General features: G+C 36.6%; 1 protein-coding gene across 2 annotated transcripts in view; it reads left to right on the forward strand.

Annotated features, from left to right (window-relative positions):
- Positions 1-18,272, forward strand: part of ME1 (malic enzyme 1) — a 156,801-nt gene that overhangs the window by 85,241 nt on the left and 53,288 nt on the right. For both annotated transcript variants that reach the window (XM_030944389.1, XM_030944390.1), the window contains exon 6: positions 1,066-1,169. In XM_030944389.1, the coding sequence (XP_030800249.1) occupies positions 1,066-1,169 (104 nt within the window). The remainder of the gene's footprint in view (positions 1-1,065; positions 1,170-18,272) is intronic.

The following is an 18,272-nucleotide window of genomic DNA, read 5'->3' on the forward strand; positions in this document are numbered from 1 at the left end:
CAGACTTTTTTCTTCATTTTGCATTCTGAAGACTCTCTCTTGGAAAGACAAGTTGGTCTGTATTTTTCTTTACATTGTTTTTCTAGTTGAAACTGATGTACAAAAAATTTCTGCCACCTTGTTGAGTTTACAAATTGTTTTTGGATGAAAAATGTTTGGTCAAGCTTCTGACCTATTCTGCAAGCTGTTTGGGCATGTGTGGGAGGATTGCACACTATATACAATGGGGAAATTAGCTTATTTGTTTTCAGAGGCATGTAAGAAATAATAAAAAAGAGTGTCTTTATACCTAAGTTCCTGGGAAAGCCAGTGGAAGTGTGACACTTGCTGTGGGAAAGTAAAAATTTAGTAATTAGTAAGGTATAATTTGTAAATCCATCAAACCTTCTAGTAGTGAAGACATGGAGTGATACAGGCTCAGTGTTTTTATGGGAAGTATGGATCATAAAGCTAAAGAAAGAAGAAGTACAAGATTTAAGCATAGACAAATTCAGAAATCATATCCAACTGACGGAACATGGATAGCTGAAATTAAGAATTCTAGAATATAAACTGATAATCTAATAAGCTTGGAAGGAAAAGGGAAAGGGTTGGTTATGTTTTGGCATATTAAATTTTAGAAAACTGCACATTTTCTGAATATCAGCTCATCAACACAGTTGAAATTATGCACTCTGGGAGAGATTTGTGAAACATTATGCTAAAATTAAGGAAAATGGCTTTTTTTAAATGTCAGAGCACTTTTAGGATATAAAAGAAAAATAGAAAATTATTAAAACTTTAAAAGATACTTTTGAAACCTGACATTTCAGAGTAAACTTTACTTTTTCACTTGGAAATGATACACTTCCTTTGAGACTAGGGTATCCCTTTTCCTTGATACAAAAGGGTGCTTCTTTAATGTCTTTGTGTTTCTTTGATCTTAATATAGGGGTGGATAAATTGATATGTTCTTCATATGCTTGGGTTAATCCTCAAACACTGTAATTTTGTCCCCTTCTTATTAACTAAGAGTGTAGTATTGTAACTTGCTTATGTAATATTTCAAACGTTTTTTTTCAACAGGCATTGCTGAAAGATCCTTTGTATATTGGGCTGAGACACAAGAGAATTAGAGGCCAAGCCTACGATGATCTTCTTGATGAATTCATGGAAGCTGTGACTGAGAGGTAAGTGATATATCTGTGCTACTTATTGATAAATTCCACTGTGAACTTCATCTTGAGAGAAATAAAGGTCAGTAGCTTATGAAAAGACAAAAGAGTTGTTAGGTTCCAGATAATTTTTATTTTGAGCATAGTATTTTATGAGTTTATAACTGCCTTAGGTATTTACCTTCTATATTGCATTTTCTTGACTTGTATGAACAGCAAAATTCATCTGGATATAACAAGTTTTTCAAACTTCTTTTCAAGACTGAGATTGTTAAATATTTGCCTAATAATTTTCTGTGCCTAGTGCTGTGCCTACATGATGTCTGTGATTTTAGAGAGATGTGCTCACATGAGATGTGAGCAGCCTTAAAGAAGCTATCATACTTGGAAATCCCTGCCTCTACCCCCACCAAACCCATGACAGGACTAACTTTTCAGTGTTTTAATTTTAAATGTCATGGTATTGGTACCAAGTCAGGTTTTTCACTGCTTCTCTTTTCATATACAGAAAGTAGTAAAATTTATTATTAGACTGTGATGCATAAAATAGTTCTCCTTCCATGTCAAATAACACATTTGCTCATAGTTTCCTTGTTTGTTAAAGTATTTTGAGTTCTAGCTCTGCATTCAATGTGTATATCTGAAATAGCTCAGGATCCTTAGAGGAATGTGTTTTCTCCATCTGCCTCCCAAAGATGAGGCTGAGCTGTGGAACCTGGAAATACTTTCCAGCTCCTCAGCCTTGCCTTGTGCTTCATCTGCATTTGAGACCTTACCTAGGTATATGTAACTTCTGTTCTTTCTGCCTTGGTTGCTGTACAAAAGAAACTTGGCCAAGAAGTGGTATTAATTTCTGTGCCTGAAACCCATATTCTTTCATGTACTACTTATACTCTTCCCCATTATCCCCACTGCCACTCCCTTGTTCATAATCTTCCTATGCAAGTTGCTGGTGTGACTCTGTCCTGTTGTATGTTTGCTACTCTGCTGCATAACGCTGATAACATTGATGAACCTTTCTAATAGAGTAACCTCCATAAAAAATGTTCAGAGCATTAGAAATTGCTCTGTGGTCTGTGTTTTGAGAATCTCTAACATAATGCATTCTCGAACTTGCCCTTTCTTTAAAATGAACCACTATTCTTGATGCTAAAGGAAATAATCAGAATCAAGCAGAAGATTATCTCAGTAATGTTTGAAGGTCTGGTAGACATGTGCTTCTAACTTAAACATCTTTAAAGCTCTGTAATTTTGAGCAATTTGTGTTTGCTTGACCTTCTGAAAGATCACTTTGTTCTCAGCTAAATCTGTCATGGTCAGCAGTGGTTGAAGTTCATATTTGAAGTGGAGCACTTAAAAATTGTGATTCCAACTTTGCGTGGTTTACTTGAGAATTGTTTTGCCTGTAGCGTACACCTACGTTCATTATGATACCCATTTACTAAGGTGAAGGGAAAAGTGATGTAGTTAAATAAAAATTGAGTCCAATTGCTCAATAATTTTACATTTCCTTAAATCTAGATTTGTGTTTAAAGGGCCACTGGCAGACTCAGCACTCTACAGCTGATTCTGGCATATCAGGTCTGACTGTTAAACATGCGGGTCATGATTCCCTTTATAAACATTGTGGTGATCTAGGTAATTGTATGCTTTGGTTACATGATAGTTATTTTTTCCTTATGAAAGTTTCTATTATGTTTTTCCTCTTTTCACTTTTCTTGGCCTTCTGCTGTCTGTTTCACTGAGCGAGTATTTGCTTTGCTAATCTTAGATACATGTTTGGTCTGTTAAATTTTATGTTAGTCATATTTATTGTTAGTTATTGCCATGGTGCTCCAAAAGAAGCTTTCTTATTTAGCACTGCCTAATCAGTTCTGGGAATGGGATAAATTCTGGTGAAATCTGCTGTCATGGTGTTTTCAGTACGTCTCCAAGACATACATAATCATGAATGTTGTAAAGCACAAGGCTGTCATGTATTTTTAATAAGTCTAAATTAAAAACAGGGTGATGACAGATATTTTCAAGTTGGAAAGCTATGTGAAATACCTATTTTAGATCTTTTTCACCTTATAATTCTCCAGAGAGGCCAAATGCTAAGAGAAGTGAGAGCCAGGTTTTAACAGCATTGCCTGGGAGCAAGAAGGAGTGGGCAGCAGTACAGGGCGGTGCACTCTGTACAGGCTTTTTATTGGCTTCCAGGGAATTTTCCTAGATGTCATCTTGAATGATTGTTAAATTTTGAAAATCTAAATTTTTATAAATTTATAAATTTTTATGCAGCATAATTTATAGTGTTTCATGTTGAAATGTCACCTTTACACAATTAATGGCATGATAATAAAGAAAGTGCTTCATATAAAGTTATAGTTTCATCAGCTGCAATACTTTCTTCCTTCTCAGCCTCTGCTTATATTCACTTTAAAAAAAGTTCCACTTATGAAACAAAATTATTTAGGAAAGAGTCAGGATTAAAAGAAAAGAAAACCCCAAACCAAACCAACGAACCCTGAACTTAAACTAATCATTACTTAAAGATTTTGGTACAGTATGCAGTGTGCTATCATGGCAGAATGGAACTAGTACATTATGATTTTTCCCACTTGAGGGAAGGCAGAAACATATGGAAAGGATCTGGATTTCTGGTGACAAAAATCCAGTGAACAGCTTTTATTTATTTACATATGTATACATTTATCTGTTTATTTATTTATTACCAGTGCCAGCAGCTGCCCTCTCTGAGGGCAGGTACTATAATTTCTCTGGGCATTACCAGGTGGTTCTTGCTTTTGTGTCAGTGCAGTAATTTAGAGGAACAAGAATATTCTAAATGGAAGGAATATTTTATGACAGGAGAAAAAGACGGACAGTTGTCTTCATCACTGAAGAACATAATACGAACTGGAATTCAGACACATTTGTTAAGTTTCTGCCCTGTGCAGAAATGGGTCATAAAACGTTTTATACAGAAAAATAAACTTTTCCAAATGACAAGTTGTTCTTAAATATCTATGTTTACAGAGGAAACTTTGAGAGGATGGTTTGCTAAACAACACTTTGGTAGCTGGGATCAATCCACCAAACTTTCATGTGTAACCAGAGAAAATAACTCTCTTTTTATTCCTGTTCCTGTTTCTTTTCTGCTCAACTGTGATGATGCAAAGAGAAATATATCAGTGGCCAAGAGGTATTCATGTACAGCAGTGAAAGGATTATGGAAATGCTTGAGGGGAAAATATGTAGAATGGAGATGGAACAAGAAATGAAAGGAGAGGAAAAAAACATATTTTCAATAACAGGGACTTGAATTTCCTTGTCTAATGCAAGGAGAAGATTTAAAGAGTATGGAAATTTTTTCCCCATCTCAAAGAATATTTAATTTTCACAAATCTGGTAAAGGTAACTCCACCCTGAACCCCTCAACAGAATGTCAGAGTAGGGAAGAACAGCATCCTACCAGCTTGCTTTCTGCTTCAGATCATCCCCAATAGAAGTCATTATAGTAGGCAGGGAAAATACTGACTTGCGCCTCTGGCCTATGAACAGATAGGAAACTTAGAAAATGGAAAGAATCTGGGGGATTTTCCATAGATTATTTCCTTGACTACCTACCGCAACCCCAAAGAGTTGGATGGAATTATTCCACTGTTATGAGCTAAACCTTGTGGATTTGTGATGTGTATGAGCAGCCCTGTATCACTGAAGTTATCTTTCTGTGTGTGTGATGGTAAGTTTTCAGTTACACGTCAAGATACAAATAATGGTGGTGGACCCTTAAAAAGTAATGCCATGTGTTGTTTACGTTCTCTTCTGTAATGATATTTTGATTAAATCCTTCCCCACTCTTTTATATGCTGTGCTTTTCTCAAGTTTGTGAGCTATAAACCAAACTGCTGACAATTGTAATTCACTGTGCTCCATCCTAAATTACCACGATGTAGTCATTATTCCTTATTTGCCTGATTACATTATTCACAGATGGTAGCAGTATTTCATTTCACTTCATGTACTACTTTAAAGCAGTGTTTTATGGTAAATATGGTTTAGCTAACTTTGAGAACAACTGTAAAAACAATATATCCACAAAATCAAAATAGAAAAATATTTTAATAGCTGTTTTCATTTAGTAGCTTACATTAGAATATAGTTCAATTTGTGACTAAATTAATTAATTCATACAGCCCTTACTTTTGGCAAGAGAATGTACTGGCAAGAAGTCAACTTAAAAGGTGCATATAGCTGTGCATCATGAGGGGAGTGGTTGGACCACACAGTCATTCTGACCTGTCCAAGCACAGGCTGTGGGAGCATTGGTGCCTCTGTCCTCTTTTGCACTGTAATGGTGCAAGACCAAGACTTACATTGTGCCTCTATGTTCCCATATTGATCAAGCTAAAGAGGCTGTCAGAAAGCGTGCAGAAGAAATGCTGCAGCAACAACTCCCTCCTATGGCAGACTTAGTGAAGATCCTTCTGTATAGAGATTTTTCCCTCATTGGGAATTAGGCCCTTTGAAGCAATTTTTCAAGTCTATGACTACCTGCTCCTTCCACCACGCAGTGAATATTAACTTCCTAATGAAGGACACTGTGGACAGCAGGAGATGAGAAAGGTGGGTCCTTTGGCAGTAGCCTGTAGGCTGCCTTGACTACAGCTATAGTTGTTCTCTCAACCCACCCTCAGTTCCTCCCTCTGCTTACATCTGAGATTCATTTCCAGTCATTGATGAGTTTGTGTTCTTCCTGAAACTACCTGGGTCCGGGCTTCCTTGCCCACCCAGACTCCCAGCTGGAGTTTTTTATACTCATGAGATAAGACCTTTCAGAAGGCTCCTTAGCTTGTTTGACTATTAAAAAAGGCTCTTGGACTAAAAAAAAAAACACATTGTGTTTTTACATTGTGGTTTTAAATGAGTATCTGTTTCTTTGGATAATGGACAGTGGAAGAGGAAAACTCAAACAGTTTCATAATCAGGGTTTATATTTTATTATAATAGTTCAAGCAACTGTAATGGTTTGCCTGAGGAGAATCTTCAAATCTTGTGATTAACCATGATGACTTGTAACTGATTCTAATTGCAACATATAAATTGTCAACAGATGGTGCCATCTTTAGGAAGCTTGTTAAGGAACCCTGAATCCTTCCCCAGGCTGCAGTGCTTAGTGGGTACTGTGCTTGGAATTGTCCTCACCTGCCTGTGTAGGGGAAAAAGAGAAGTAAACTAACTGAACTGTGTTTCTTGAGATGGGATGCCTGTGTGCACATTTGGCACTCCTTCAGTTGCCAGATCCAGGGAGCTCTGACATGGAGGAAAGAAGACTTGGTAGAAGACATCTGTTTTTGTGTGTTCTGTTATGTAAAGGGGAGTAGGTTAATTAATTCACTCCTAGTATGAATATCTTTGTAAATGCATCACAAAAAGAAGAATGTAGGCAAGCAATTTTTTGGTTGGTTGATTGGTTGGTTTGGTTTTGTTATTTAGTGCCTTGTATCCTTCTTCCCTTTCCTGTTGGTTCATTTGGTGGTTAAATCATATATGGTTGCTGGAAATGTTACAAATATATGCTCTGCAGACTTTTTGGATGCAGTAAGTAGTATAAGGAAAAGTGAGTGAAGCACTTCTGTCAGTGAAGCAAAATATAGCAGGATAGACAGACCCTAATCACATCAAGTTTATTTGCAGAGAGAAGCCTATTATTGTTTGTGATGCAAGACCTTAAGAGAAATTCTTAGCAAAGATCAGCAGAGGAGCCTTGAAGAAATAAAACCTCATTCATCCTTTAAAGAAAACAAAAAGTACCAAAATCCTCAAACATGGTACTGAGAGGGAAGGCTGTTGTTTTGGGTTTTGAGATAGGATAGAGAAAGTGGGGGAATATTTTAGTATTTTTAATATGCCTCTTGTACCAAAACTGCATCTGCAGCTCAAATTAGATGTATTCATGTATTCTAATAATGCTTAATTATGTCCCAGACTTGCTTCAGCCATTCAAAACTCAAGAAGTGTAGAACATGCTGTTCCTAGTCCTTTCTTCTCCAAACTATTTTAGAAAGGGATTTTTCAAATGGAAAAGGCCTGGATAATCTCAGTTACTTTCCTTCATCTTTTATAGCTCCAGCAAATGGTGGGCAGCATTCCCAACAGAAGTTAGCTGGTGCACTGTATTGTAAATGGAGTGAATGTTGATTTATTTGAATAATTTGTGTGAGTGTAATATTTTAACAAGGTTTATATTGTTGTTACGGAAGTACAGTAGTTTTCCAGGCTGTCAGAAGCAGCAGTTTCTTTTTTTTTTTTTTTTCTTTTATTTTTTTCCCCTTTTGGAAACTCTAGTAAAGTTAAATATCAAAAGTTTGGCTGCAGTTCACATCAGGATGCAGTAAATTATCTGTTCCTTTTATCCCAGCTCTGTCTCTTTCCCACTAGAAGTCAAGAAGTATTTCTACCTATATTTCAGCTCTCAGGAAAGCTTTCAGTCACTGATGGTCTGGCTAATTGGATTTGAGTACCTCAATGCTTCATCTCTCTTTGGTCCTTTACCTCTAGCAGAGAACAGCACTGCTGTGCTTTATTCAGAGTATACCACCCAAACTGCTGCTGCTGAGATTCCTGATCCATGGCAGTGGATCAGCCCATGCCCATGCGTGCCTCTGCTGCCTGGTTGCCTACAAATAGTAAGCCCTTAATAAATGTCACTGACATAACCTATTCATCATTTGGTTGTTACTGACTTGTTTTGTCACTGGCTGATTTAGCAACAAACCACCGTGGCTCACTGTTCTATGTCTCAGGCACTTGCAAATTGCTGTATAGCTGCATTTTTATATTATTTTGCATTGTAGTTGTATCCTTTTTAAATAAAATATACCATGAGAGAATAGATATATTGCCATGGATCTTCATGGACCTATCTTAGAACTGAAGTTTAGATATTTTCATACTCAAGTATTATTTTAAGTGTTGTCATCACTGTATTAAAAATTGACAGTGACATTAGCCAAAGAGCTATAGGCCCAGATTAGGCAAATGAGTGTTTTCCCAGAATTTAATTATCCATGCTCCTTGAGATTGTTGCAAGATGGGGCCCTTGCTAGACTCAACCACTTTTTTTTAGTCTTCCTAGGAAAATTGCAGTAGCAACTTTAGTGACTTCCCTGGCCGTCCTACAATTCTAGCAGTAATCCATATGTCCTTGCCTAGCTGTATAGTGTACTCAAGTGTGGAGAAACAGCGCTTCTGAAAATCAGGATATTTCTCTTTTGGTGCTTAAATATGGATTTAAATGCTGACTTGTAAAATGCAAGTATTTAACTGTATACTGAGGTTATGGCTGTGTTAGTGTTTCAGCTGTGCAAGCCTTGTCATATTAACTCTTTGCCAGGATTTTGGGACTGGGATTCAAAAGCATTCCAGAGCTGAATTCTGGAGTTGTGTACATTATCAGTTGAATGCTGGGAACTGCCTCTCTCCTCCTGTCCCTGCAATCTCTTTATACCAATTTCATGCCAATAAAGCAAACTGAGAGCTTGCTTAATTGAAGGGAGCTAAAGACTGATGCTCTTAATTGAAACATCATACAATTGATTATTTCACTGATTCATTGTTGTTTTTTTAATTTAGAGGTAAGGAGACAGTATTTGGTATCTGCAGAATTTTTTACCCTTTTTGGAAATTCCAGATTCACATCTTATTTTTGCATTAGCAATCACTGATGTTTATAAACCACTGTAAAAAATATTACCCATGGCTGAAAAATGCAATATGACACTTCAAGCCCACTACCATATGTAAGTGCAGTCAACTGACACTATACAGACACTCAACAGTGCTGCCAGTGCTAACAACTTCTGAATAAATCATGTTATCTGTTAAGCTAATGTGTTTGTTTAATTGCAAAATCATAAAAGTTCTTCGCAGTTGTGGAAGGGAATTTATTTTAATAACTAGATTTTGGAGTTCCAAAGGAACTGATTATATCCCCAGAAACAGATAATAGTCATCTGGTAGGTCATCTTTATAGAACTGGAGGCGTATATGAGAGAAAAAAGGAACACATTTTGAAAACTAGACTGGGGTATGAGTGATTTGAAGATGCTTTTTTCTTAATCCCTTATTTTTTATATCTTCCTCATAATGTGGTGGAAGGAATTTCTGCTGCTCTCCCTGCATTGGCTCCTGCAGAAGAAAAGTCTTTACCGTTTTATCTCTGGCACCATGTCACTGATATTTCTCCTTTTAAAAATGGGATCTAACTTTGTACAAAACCAGAAAGCTGTCAAACATTTTACTTTTGAAACACTGAGAGAATAATTAGTGAGCTACATTTCAGAATTTGGTGGATTTTATCATCAAAGTTAGTTGTTCATGTACTTGTTGATCTGTAGTAAGCCTAAAGGGCTACTGGAAAGAGATTGCTGTGAACTATGCAGAATTTAATAAAAATGGAGTTAAGTACTGCTAGAAAAAGTAAAACCTCCTTTCTAGAATCACAGAACCATAGATTATACTATTTCTGAAATATTTAGTTAAAGGATTTATAAATTTAATTTTATTATAATTGCTTTATGATTAATATCTACTGCTATAAGTAAATTAATTTATTCTTTTTTTTTCTCTCTCCCTATTTTAAAAGACCTTGGTGGAACAATTATTTGGGATCTTTGCTCTTTCTTGGGATAGAGCTCTGATCTAGAAACTATGTACAGGAGTTATTCTTCCTTCAACAGAACATATGAATAGGAGCAAGCTTATTTGTGTCTTTTAGATAAACTGAAATGTTGTGATAGTTACTAGTAATGGAAGTGTCTTCAACTCTGAAGAGAAAAAACCAGTGGAGGAGACCAGTGTTCTTTTACTAAGCTGTAAGCTTCCACAAAGAATTTATCTAGTCTTAATTTCAGGTAGTGTATATGCTTTGCAAATGTTTAATCAGCTTATTTTTTACCTAGATGTCATCTGTGTTTGTGGTCCCATATATAAGAACAGAAAACATTTATGCAAGTCTCTGAAATTCTACAATTCTCATAGTAATCTCATATCTCATGTGCTTTAACCAACTATGAGAATGTCCAAATTTAGCAATAATATTTAAGTCTGCTTTCTTACATATACTTTGGTTCTGCACCATTAAAATTAATGTATTTATTTATTTATTTATTTAGCCTTTTTCAGTAGCTGCAGAATAGAAAGTCTGTTAGAGGTTTTGCATTTGGCAGCCCTGGAATCATCTGTAAACCTATGGAATCTGTTTCTCTGGCAGGATACGTGACAGGATATCATGATCCAGACATTAAGAGATATTTTTACACTATCAAGTTTTTATTAAAATCTTTAATTACAGTCTTGCCGTCTGAAAAATTAATATGAGCACGTTTGACTTCTGGAGTGCTACGTTTCTTCAGCTGTGGGACAACAGTGATTCTACTGAAGTTATACTGGGAAAACAGTTAAATAATTCATCCTTCACATTTATACCAGCTGATTTAAGAATACCATAACAGATATAAAGAAATGCTTTTTAAAATTTGTTAATTATTCTAAATTTGTATAAAAGAAGTAATTTTTCAGTTTAAGCTAGACTACACAGTCTAAGGACTTGTCTTCTTTTCTTTGCCAGAAAAGTATAGAAGCTGTAAATTATATATGGAAAATATTTTTAAAGAACGATATATTCAGGATAAGAGAACTGAGTGCAGCTGGTTTTGTATATTTTCCAAATCAGATTTCAAAATTGGAACCAGCTGCTCATCTGTAGCTGTTAACTAAAAGGCATGGTGGCCATTTTTGAAATAATATATGTGAGGAGTACTGGGTATGATCCTGATGTCAAATTCAGCTGCACATCCTCACTTAATCGCAGCACCACCTTCAAATGCTGCAGGCCCATAGCCTAAAGACACTTAAGTGACTTGTTGGCCAAAAATCCAGAATCAAGGAGGAGATCATGGTGTATAGAAACCACTGTGCATTTTTAACCAGCATTCTACCTGAATTACTCAGCCTCTTGCAGCTGTGCTGCCTATTGCATTAACAGACACCTCCAGCTGGGCAGGCGACTCCTAAAGTTTGGTCTCTGGACGTAAGAGCTGGCACTGCTGTGCCTTTGTCCCAGATGCCTTTCTGCTTTGAGCTCTATTGGCAGAGCTACTTTGATGAAGTCTGGTAGCCATCATTCTGCTTCTCTGGGTTTAGGTTGTATTAAAAACTCCATAATTATTATCGTTTGTAAGTGCACCTATTGGTATAAAACCATGTTACGGAGAAAACTTTTGAGCAGAATACAAGGAAGTGGCTGTTTCATACAACTCAAGGTATGCAGGACAGAATGAGGTGCTAAACCAAATTTTTTTGCTCTGTGTTTGGGAGCAGGAGGTCAGATGGTCAAGAACAAGGAGCTAATACGAATATAAACAGTTGATGGGGTCAACAGAGCTATAGTGTTTTCTCAGTTGAGGCTTGTTGGCAGTAGTTTTGGCTCAGAGAGCAGAGGTGATGTCAAAGAACCACTTGATAGAACGTGGGACAAAGCAGATTTTTGACCAAGAACATAGTCTGTGCTCCAAAGAAAACCACTAAACCACAAGTTTTAGCTTGAATAAATACTGCCACGGTTTTCAAATTTCATCTCATTTTTGTTGTCTTGCCTTCTTTCTGTGTTAGAAATCCTGCTGTGATTGGAAAATTGGGAAAATTCACCTAAGTAACTTTTTTTGGCTGATAACACATCAATGTTGCTGATGGAGGTTTAAGTAATGTTCTGTGCCCAAGTATTTGAAATTATTGTTTTGCATGTAGGTGTTTTAGCGGGGTTTCAGGTCTGTAATTGAACTGCACTGACATAAACCAAGCAAGGTGATAAGTATGAAATCACAGTTTGAAGAGACTTTTAAACAAATGGTCAGTTCTGTAAGGTAAAACCTACAAGTGAAAAATGAATATTAACTAAACTGCCCAGGATGTTGAAGTTTTTTTCGTTGCATTTCTTCTCCTGGGTTACAGAAGTGACTTTGAAGCAGTTGAATCATTCTAAGAGAAATGGCCAAGGCTAACTTCTGCTTCTTCACATAGAAAAGTGTTTTTTAAAAAAACACTTTTTTAAAAAAACTCCACTCCTGTGTTCAGTTTTAGAAGTCAAATATGGATGTATAGTACAAACAGTAGTAAGTATCTCAGATAAGAATGGCTAGAATGGAAAGCAGTTCCATTTTGATTGTAATTATTTTAATTGGAAAAGAAAATGTTTTAATTTTGCTCATTTTTGGTAGTATAATGCTTTTAAAATAGAAGGGCCAAACTGTTGGCAGAAGTAGGGTGCAGGAAAACAATTGCTAGCATGCTACTCACCTGTCAGTCATAAAGCAAGAGGGTGCTATGAACGAATTCTGAGCAGCAAAGATGGCACCATAATAGACCTGGCTTAGATTGCTTTTGTCATTGTGAAATGCTATGTGCTTCATAGTAACTATAGACTTAACTACCATCTGTGCTAGGGGCACTCTTCACTTTCAGCACCTGACGCTGGGAATTCAGACTGTGCCTGTGGTTGAAGACTGCTTAAATGTCACATTTACAGGAAACTGAGTTCCTTCATTTTTAATAAGGTTAAGGTTTGATTTTTCTTACTTAGTTATTAGTCAATAAAGTCCAGTGTTCTGCTGCTCAGAGGTGTCAGCTTGAAACTCCTAATGCAGGCATGACTGCTGTAACCTCAGAAAGAGGATGTAGTAAGAGATGGTCCTCTGCTGGGAAAAATCTGGTATCTTCTTTTTGTATGCTTTCCTCTCGCGTGTGCTATGTGAGACCACCAATGGGCTGTATCTTTTCTGCTCTAAATTGAGGTTCCTGGCTGCCAGGACCATAATGAGTGAGGGAACTAACCACCACTAAAGTACTGCAACTTCTATCTCAGTGATGCTCTGGATTAAGATTAGTGAAGGCATGTGAAAAATCTCTCCAAAACCCAAACCAAAACCAGAGTAAAAAAGTAATTTGCCAGATTTTGTGGATTCAAGCAGCTCTGATCGACCAGCTGATGTCAGAATGACTTTTTCCCCCCTAATATGGTATAGACCTTAGTTAGATTTTGAATGTCATGACACAATTATTTGTGGTCTGTTTGAATTTTTTTCCTTCCTTGGTGGGGCAGGAGTAGAAGCTTTTAAAGACAATAACCTTGTCTGGTATGATGTGTCTTGGATGTTTTTTGCTTAACATTGCAGCACCCTACCTCACTGGTAAATGAGAAAATGAACACCACTTCCCTCTGGATAGGTTGGTTCAATCCTAATCCTACATGTGTTCTTAGCCAATTTTGTTCTCGCCTATAATTATCTCTAATCCTTCTATGTCACAGCTGTTCTCTCTTTTATATCCCTTTGGGTTGCTGATTTGCAGTTCTAAGTCAGGTTTTCTAAACACATTGTCTTGGTTATTTAATGATCTCCTAACTTCTACTGTCCCTGTCATGCTCTGGCTGGCTGCTGTATGTCCCACATCCTTGGTTCCTCCTTGGTTCTGCCATAGCACACCACAGTGCCCACCCTTCCCTTATTAAGGGATAAACAGATGATAAGCAACAACTGCTGCTTTTCAGCTTCATTAATACTTCCTTGCTATCACTGTCCCCACTCAAAATGAGAAATACTTAAATAGTTTTTATAGCTGTTTTTGTAGATCACTGAAGCATTTCAAATTTTGCTTCTAAAGCTTTGTCCCAAATGGGATGTAAATTAAGTATTTAGTAACATTGCTAAGTACAAAGGACTCAGCAAGGATACTATCTTTATAGTCTTATTTTAGAGTGATTAATACATTGTATGTAAGAAAGAGGAGACAGTTTCTTTCCACAAACATCTGTTTATGATTTAAATTCTGCAAAATATCCATAAAAAATCTGTGTGGTGAATACAGACTTAGAATTTTCGCCACGTATCCTACTGTCCCAAGGACTGCTCCTATACTACTATTCATTTTGTTAGTATAATTCCAAATCTGTTATATATCACTAAACAAAAATAAAAAGTGAAAACGTGGGGACTATTTTTATAGATGATATGTATTATTTGATTAATCCTGCAACATTACAGTCAAAAGTGTATTGTCATTATGAGTGAGTTTTACTGTAAATAAATGGGAATGTATTTGAGAAAGGTTTGCTCCACATGCCTTTTTTCTCTTTTTTGCACGTGGGTCTGTTCCTTTCCAATGACAGATCACACCTGTTTTCCATGTAAGAGCCATCTGGTCTTAGTGCTGGGGATGCAGCCCCCTTTTTCACAGCTTGCTCAGTCTCTTCCAGTTAGATCTGCTTGGTCAAGTAGGGGCATGAAGAGCTAATCTGTTTAGAGGGGTCCAGATAAACATTAAATTTTGCAAAGCCTTACTTCTGCACCAACAAGCTTTTTTGTATTTCTCTAGCTATCTCTTGGAGGAAAGAGAAGAACATTATGTCAATGTTTTCGGGCAATGGCCTTAATAATATGCCTTGACTTATGGTCAGCCCTGAGGTAATCATAGAATAGGTGATTACTTAGAATAGATGATTCCTGTAGGTCTCTTTCAACTGGAACTATTCTGTTTACTGTGAGCTTTGACTCTGTTGAAAAAGTACATATTTTTCATTTTAGATTGTACAATTTGCTGAGGAGACCTCAATGGTGGAATAAATATGGATTCTGTGATTTGTTTGTGGTTCTGCAGTTTGAAAACTTGGCTTTTTCAGAGATCTGGTATGTTCCAGATAGTCCTGCTTAGGGCATACCCTCTACTTCTAGGAGAGCAATTTGTTTGTCTCTGGCATAAAGATAAGGCTGTCCTGTACAACAAAATGTACTAGATCTGTGTTCAAATTCTATCAAGCAAACACTGCAAGATCAGGAAAAATGTGAGATTCCAGCATCTAAAACCACTTTGGTATATTAAGAAAGTCTTTCTTTAAAGTACTTTGAAGCTACAAAAAAGGGCAATAGAGGTGTTTTTGGACTAGATATGAAAGTTGAGAGCTGACAAGGAGATTTTTGTGGGAGAGAGCGAAAGCCACAGTGTCACTCATCCTCACAGGGAAGGGATTCCTTTGGAGCTCAGGTCATTGCATTTATTGCTCATGACTTCAGAAGAGTTTGAGAATTATTGCTGGAGACTCAAGCCAAGCCTTGAAAAAGTTTAGCTGCTGAGTGCTACATCTAAGAGCCCAACTCTGGGCACGTGGCTAGTGCAAGATAGCTCTTGTGATGCTTCTAGCCTTCGTTGGTTGTTGAAGGGTGAGAAACAACATGTGGAAGTTGCCAAATGGACATCTCAGGCTGTCATTTGTAGTGTTTGTCTGTGGGGGATTATTATTATTATTGTCTTTATGCTGTGCACTAACTCGTACGTCATAGCCATTGTGCAACAGCTCAGACTGCATAAGCTGAGTTTCCTTCACTGTATTTGTTTTAACTATTTTCACAGCACTATCCATGCCCCCAACCAGGAGGTTCATGAAGGAATCCCTAGAGACAGTCTCTTATCACTGCTCCAAGTCGTTATTCCAAAAATGATATAATATTTATGAATTTGCAAAATCTTAATATGCCTTTTTTTTTAGTGGCAAAGAGAAGAACTGAAAACATTTTGGACACATCTATACTTCAAATACTTAGAGATGGGTGGGGGCTTGATTATTTAGCTGAATTTTGTGAAGATTTAAAGCCCTAGTTGTCTACATGGAATGCTAGGAAATGTAGACATTTTAAAAGATGCATATGTGTGTAAATATGTATAAATTTCTGAAACAATAATAATTCCAGAAGTATAAAATTGGCTGTAGTCCTAGTTTTTTAGTTAAAAATAATAGTGCTGGAGATATTGAGTGGATTCTCATGGCTTTAAAACTGTTTTACCAGATCATTGCTAGATGCTTTTCTTATTTAGTAGACTTTAAACATTTCCAAGAGCTCATTATTCCCATCTCTAGGGAAGAGACTTTGCAGACAGCTACAGTTATTGTACATCTTTCCTGGCTTTTTTAAGGGAAGTGGGGGAGGGAAGCAGTGTAATGGACATGTGTTTCCTGACCAAAAATCCATCCATGTCAATGTCCTGTGAGCATTTGAATGAGAAACTGAATAAATTCAACAACAACAAAAAAGTATCCCCTGACTACAGTAGCGAATGTCTTGGTCCAGATGATCTAGCTTCCTAAATCATATAGGGGAGAAATGTAGAATGAGGAGAGACCTTTTTCTGCTGTGTTTGTCAGACTGAGAGAAGTTTGCAGAACTAATCTCAGTTCACCATCTGATCCTAATTCTTGGCTGAATTTAGTTTATCGCTGCCTGTCAGAGCCCTGAGATAAATGAAAACAAAAAGAAATTGGCTGACTTTCTGTGTAAGAAAATATTTTCCTGAATCCTGGAGGAGTTTGTTCCAGAACCCTGAAGGAGAATGTTCAATAGTGGTGCAATACCCTACTGACAGCACTCTCCATGATCAGTTGGTTGTCCTTTCATTAAGTAATTGGGGTCAGATGGCAGCTCTCCTAAAGCTTGTGAAAAATACATTTTACAATTCATCGCTTTCATTCATATAAATAACATACATTTTAATTTTTGCTTATTATTGCAGCCCACAAAAATTAATTTTGAAAATACAAGATAATTGTAGGATAGGTGAGCATTCAGATATTTCCTGGTGTTTGCTACTATAGTAGTTATCCTTTTAATCTATTAATGGAGTGTTGCAGTGGAATGTACAATTAAGTAAATAAGCAGTTTTAAAGTGTAACACCTATTCTTCTTTGTGCAACTCTTACTTTTTGTCAGTCTGTCTTTCATAGCTTCTTGAAGTGTAAGCAATGTTTTTTTCATTACCTTTTGCATTGCTTGAGCACATGGTTCAATAGGATACAGGGTTAGGAAACAGTTTTGTTTTTTGTCTATTGGCAGTGAGTAGAGACATTTGCTATTTACTTTCTATTTTTTTTTTAAATTTTAATATACCAGTATATCCTGCCAGAATGACCAAATCTTATGATATAATCATTCTGACCTTATTTATATTTTTAGCTCCTAAAGCCTACCAGCAAATAAAAACATTATTCAAACCAAGATCTAAGTCTGTCTTTGTCCCACAAATGTGGAATCTGGAGACCAAGGGGAAATAGAGATGCCATCCTCTAAGCTATCTTGAGTAACAAGAAAAATTATCATCAAGAGCCTTTTCATTAAGGGGCCCAGATGAGATTCTTTGATAGTACATGACAGTTTACATTAGAGGAGCATAATTTGACAGCATAATTCTGATTATATTCAGTATGTTATGGATTGTATGCATCCACTGAATTTCAACTAGCAAGTGAGGGATGGATTTTTAGAGCCACCTCAGATGCCACAGTGATTGTGAACATGCACATTTAGATATTCGTCAGATACTGTAGAAGTTGGAGGCATGCTTCAATTTATTCACTCACATTTCTTCATGAAACTTCTCCCCATGCAAGCATTTCTTCCCAGAGGGGTGATCATGCATATAGATGCTGGAATGACTGGAAGAAAAATGATTGTAATACCTTCCTTCTGCTTCCTCCCCACATTTCTGAAAAAAGAAGTATTTTGAGAGTGTTGGGTCACACAGGGCTTTTGTGGGTGTTCTGTGCTTGGCATCACATGAACTTAGCCTTTAAAAAGGTCATGTGTATTAGGTGACAGAGAAAAATACCTTTCAGAGAGGTGGTTGAAAGAAATAGTTAGTATTATTAACAAAGAATAAGCATTAACCTTTTACACTTTTTAGACTATGTAGTCTATTACTATAAATACATTATCAGGCCTCTTTCAGAAAACTCACAGTCACAGGAAGTACACAGACAAATCAAAAGCTCTGCTTTATGATATGTAATAATTGCCATGCTAAGGAAGCTCAAGCTGAGATTGTTTATTCTCAAAAAAACATTACAGAAAGAAAAAAAAAACCTGATTTTCTTTGTTATGCACTTCATTGCATAGTATAGATATTTCACAGGAGTAGAATACTTTGCCCTTTTTTTCCCACATGCACATATTTTTTTCTCCAAAACCTTTTAAATACCCTTTCCTTACTCAGAAGTTAAGTTTCTGGCTGACATTAAATGACAGGATGATT

The sequence above is a fragment of the Camarhynchus parvulus genome, chromosome 3 (genome assembly GCF_901933205.1).
Source record: "Camarhynchus parvulus chromosome 3, STF_HiC, whole genome shotgun sequence".
Lineage (NCBI taxonomy): Eukaryota > Metazoa > Chordata > Aves > Passeriformes > Thraupidae > Camarhynchus > Camarhynchus parvulus.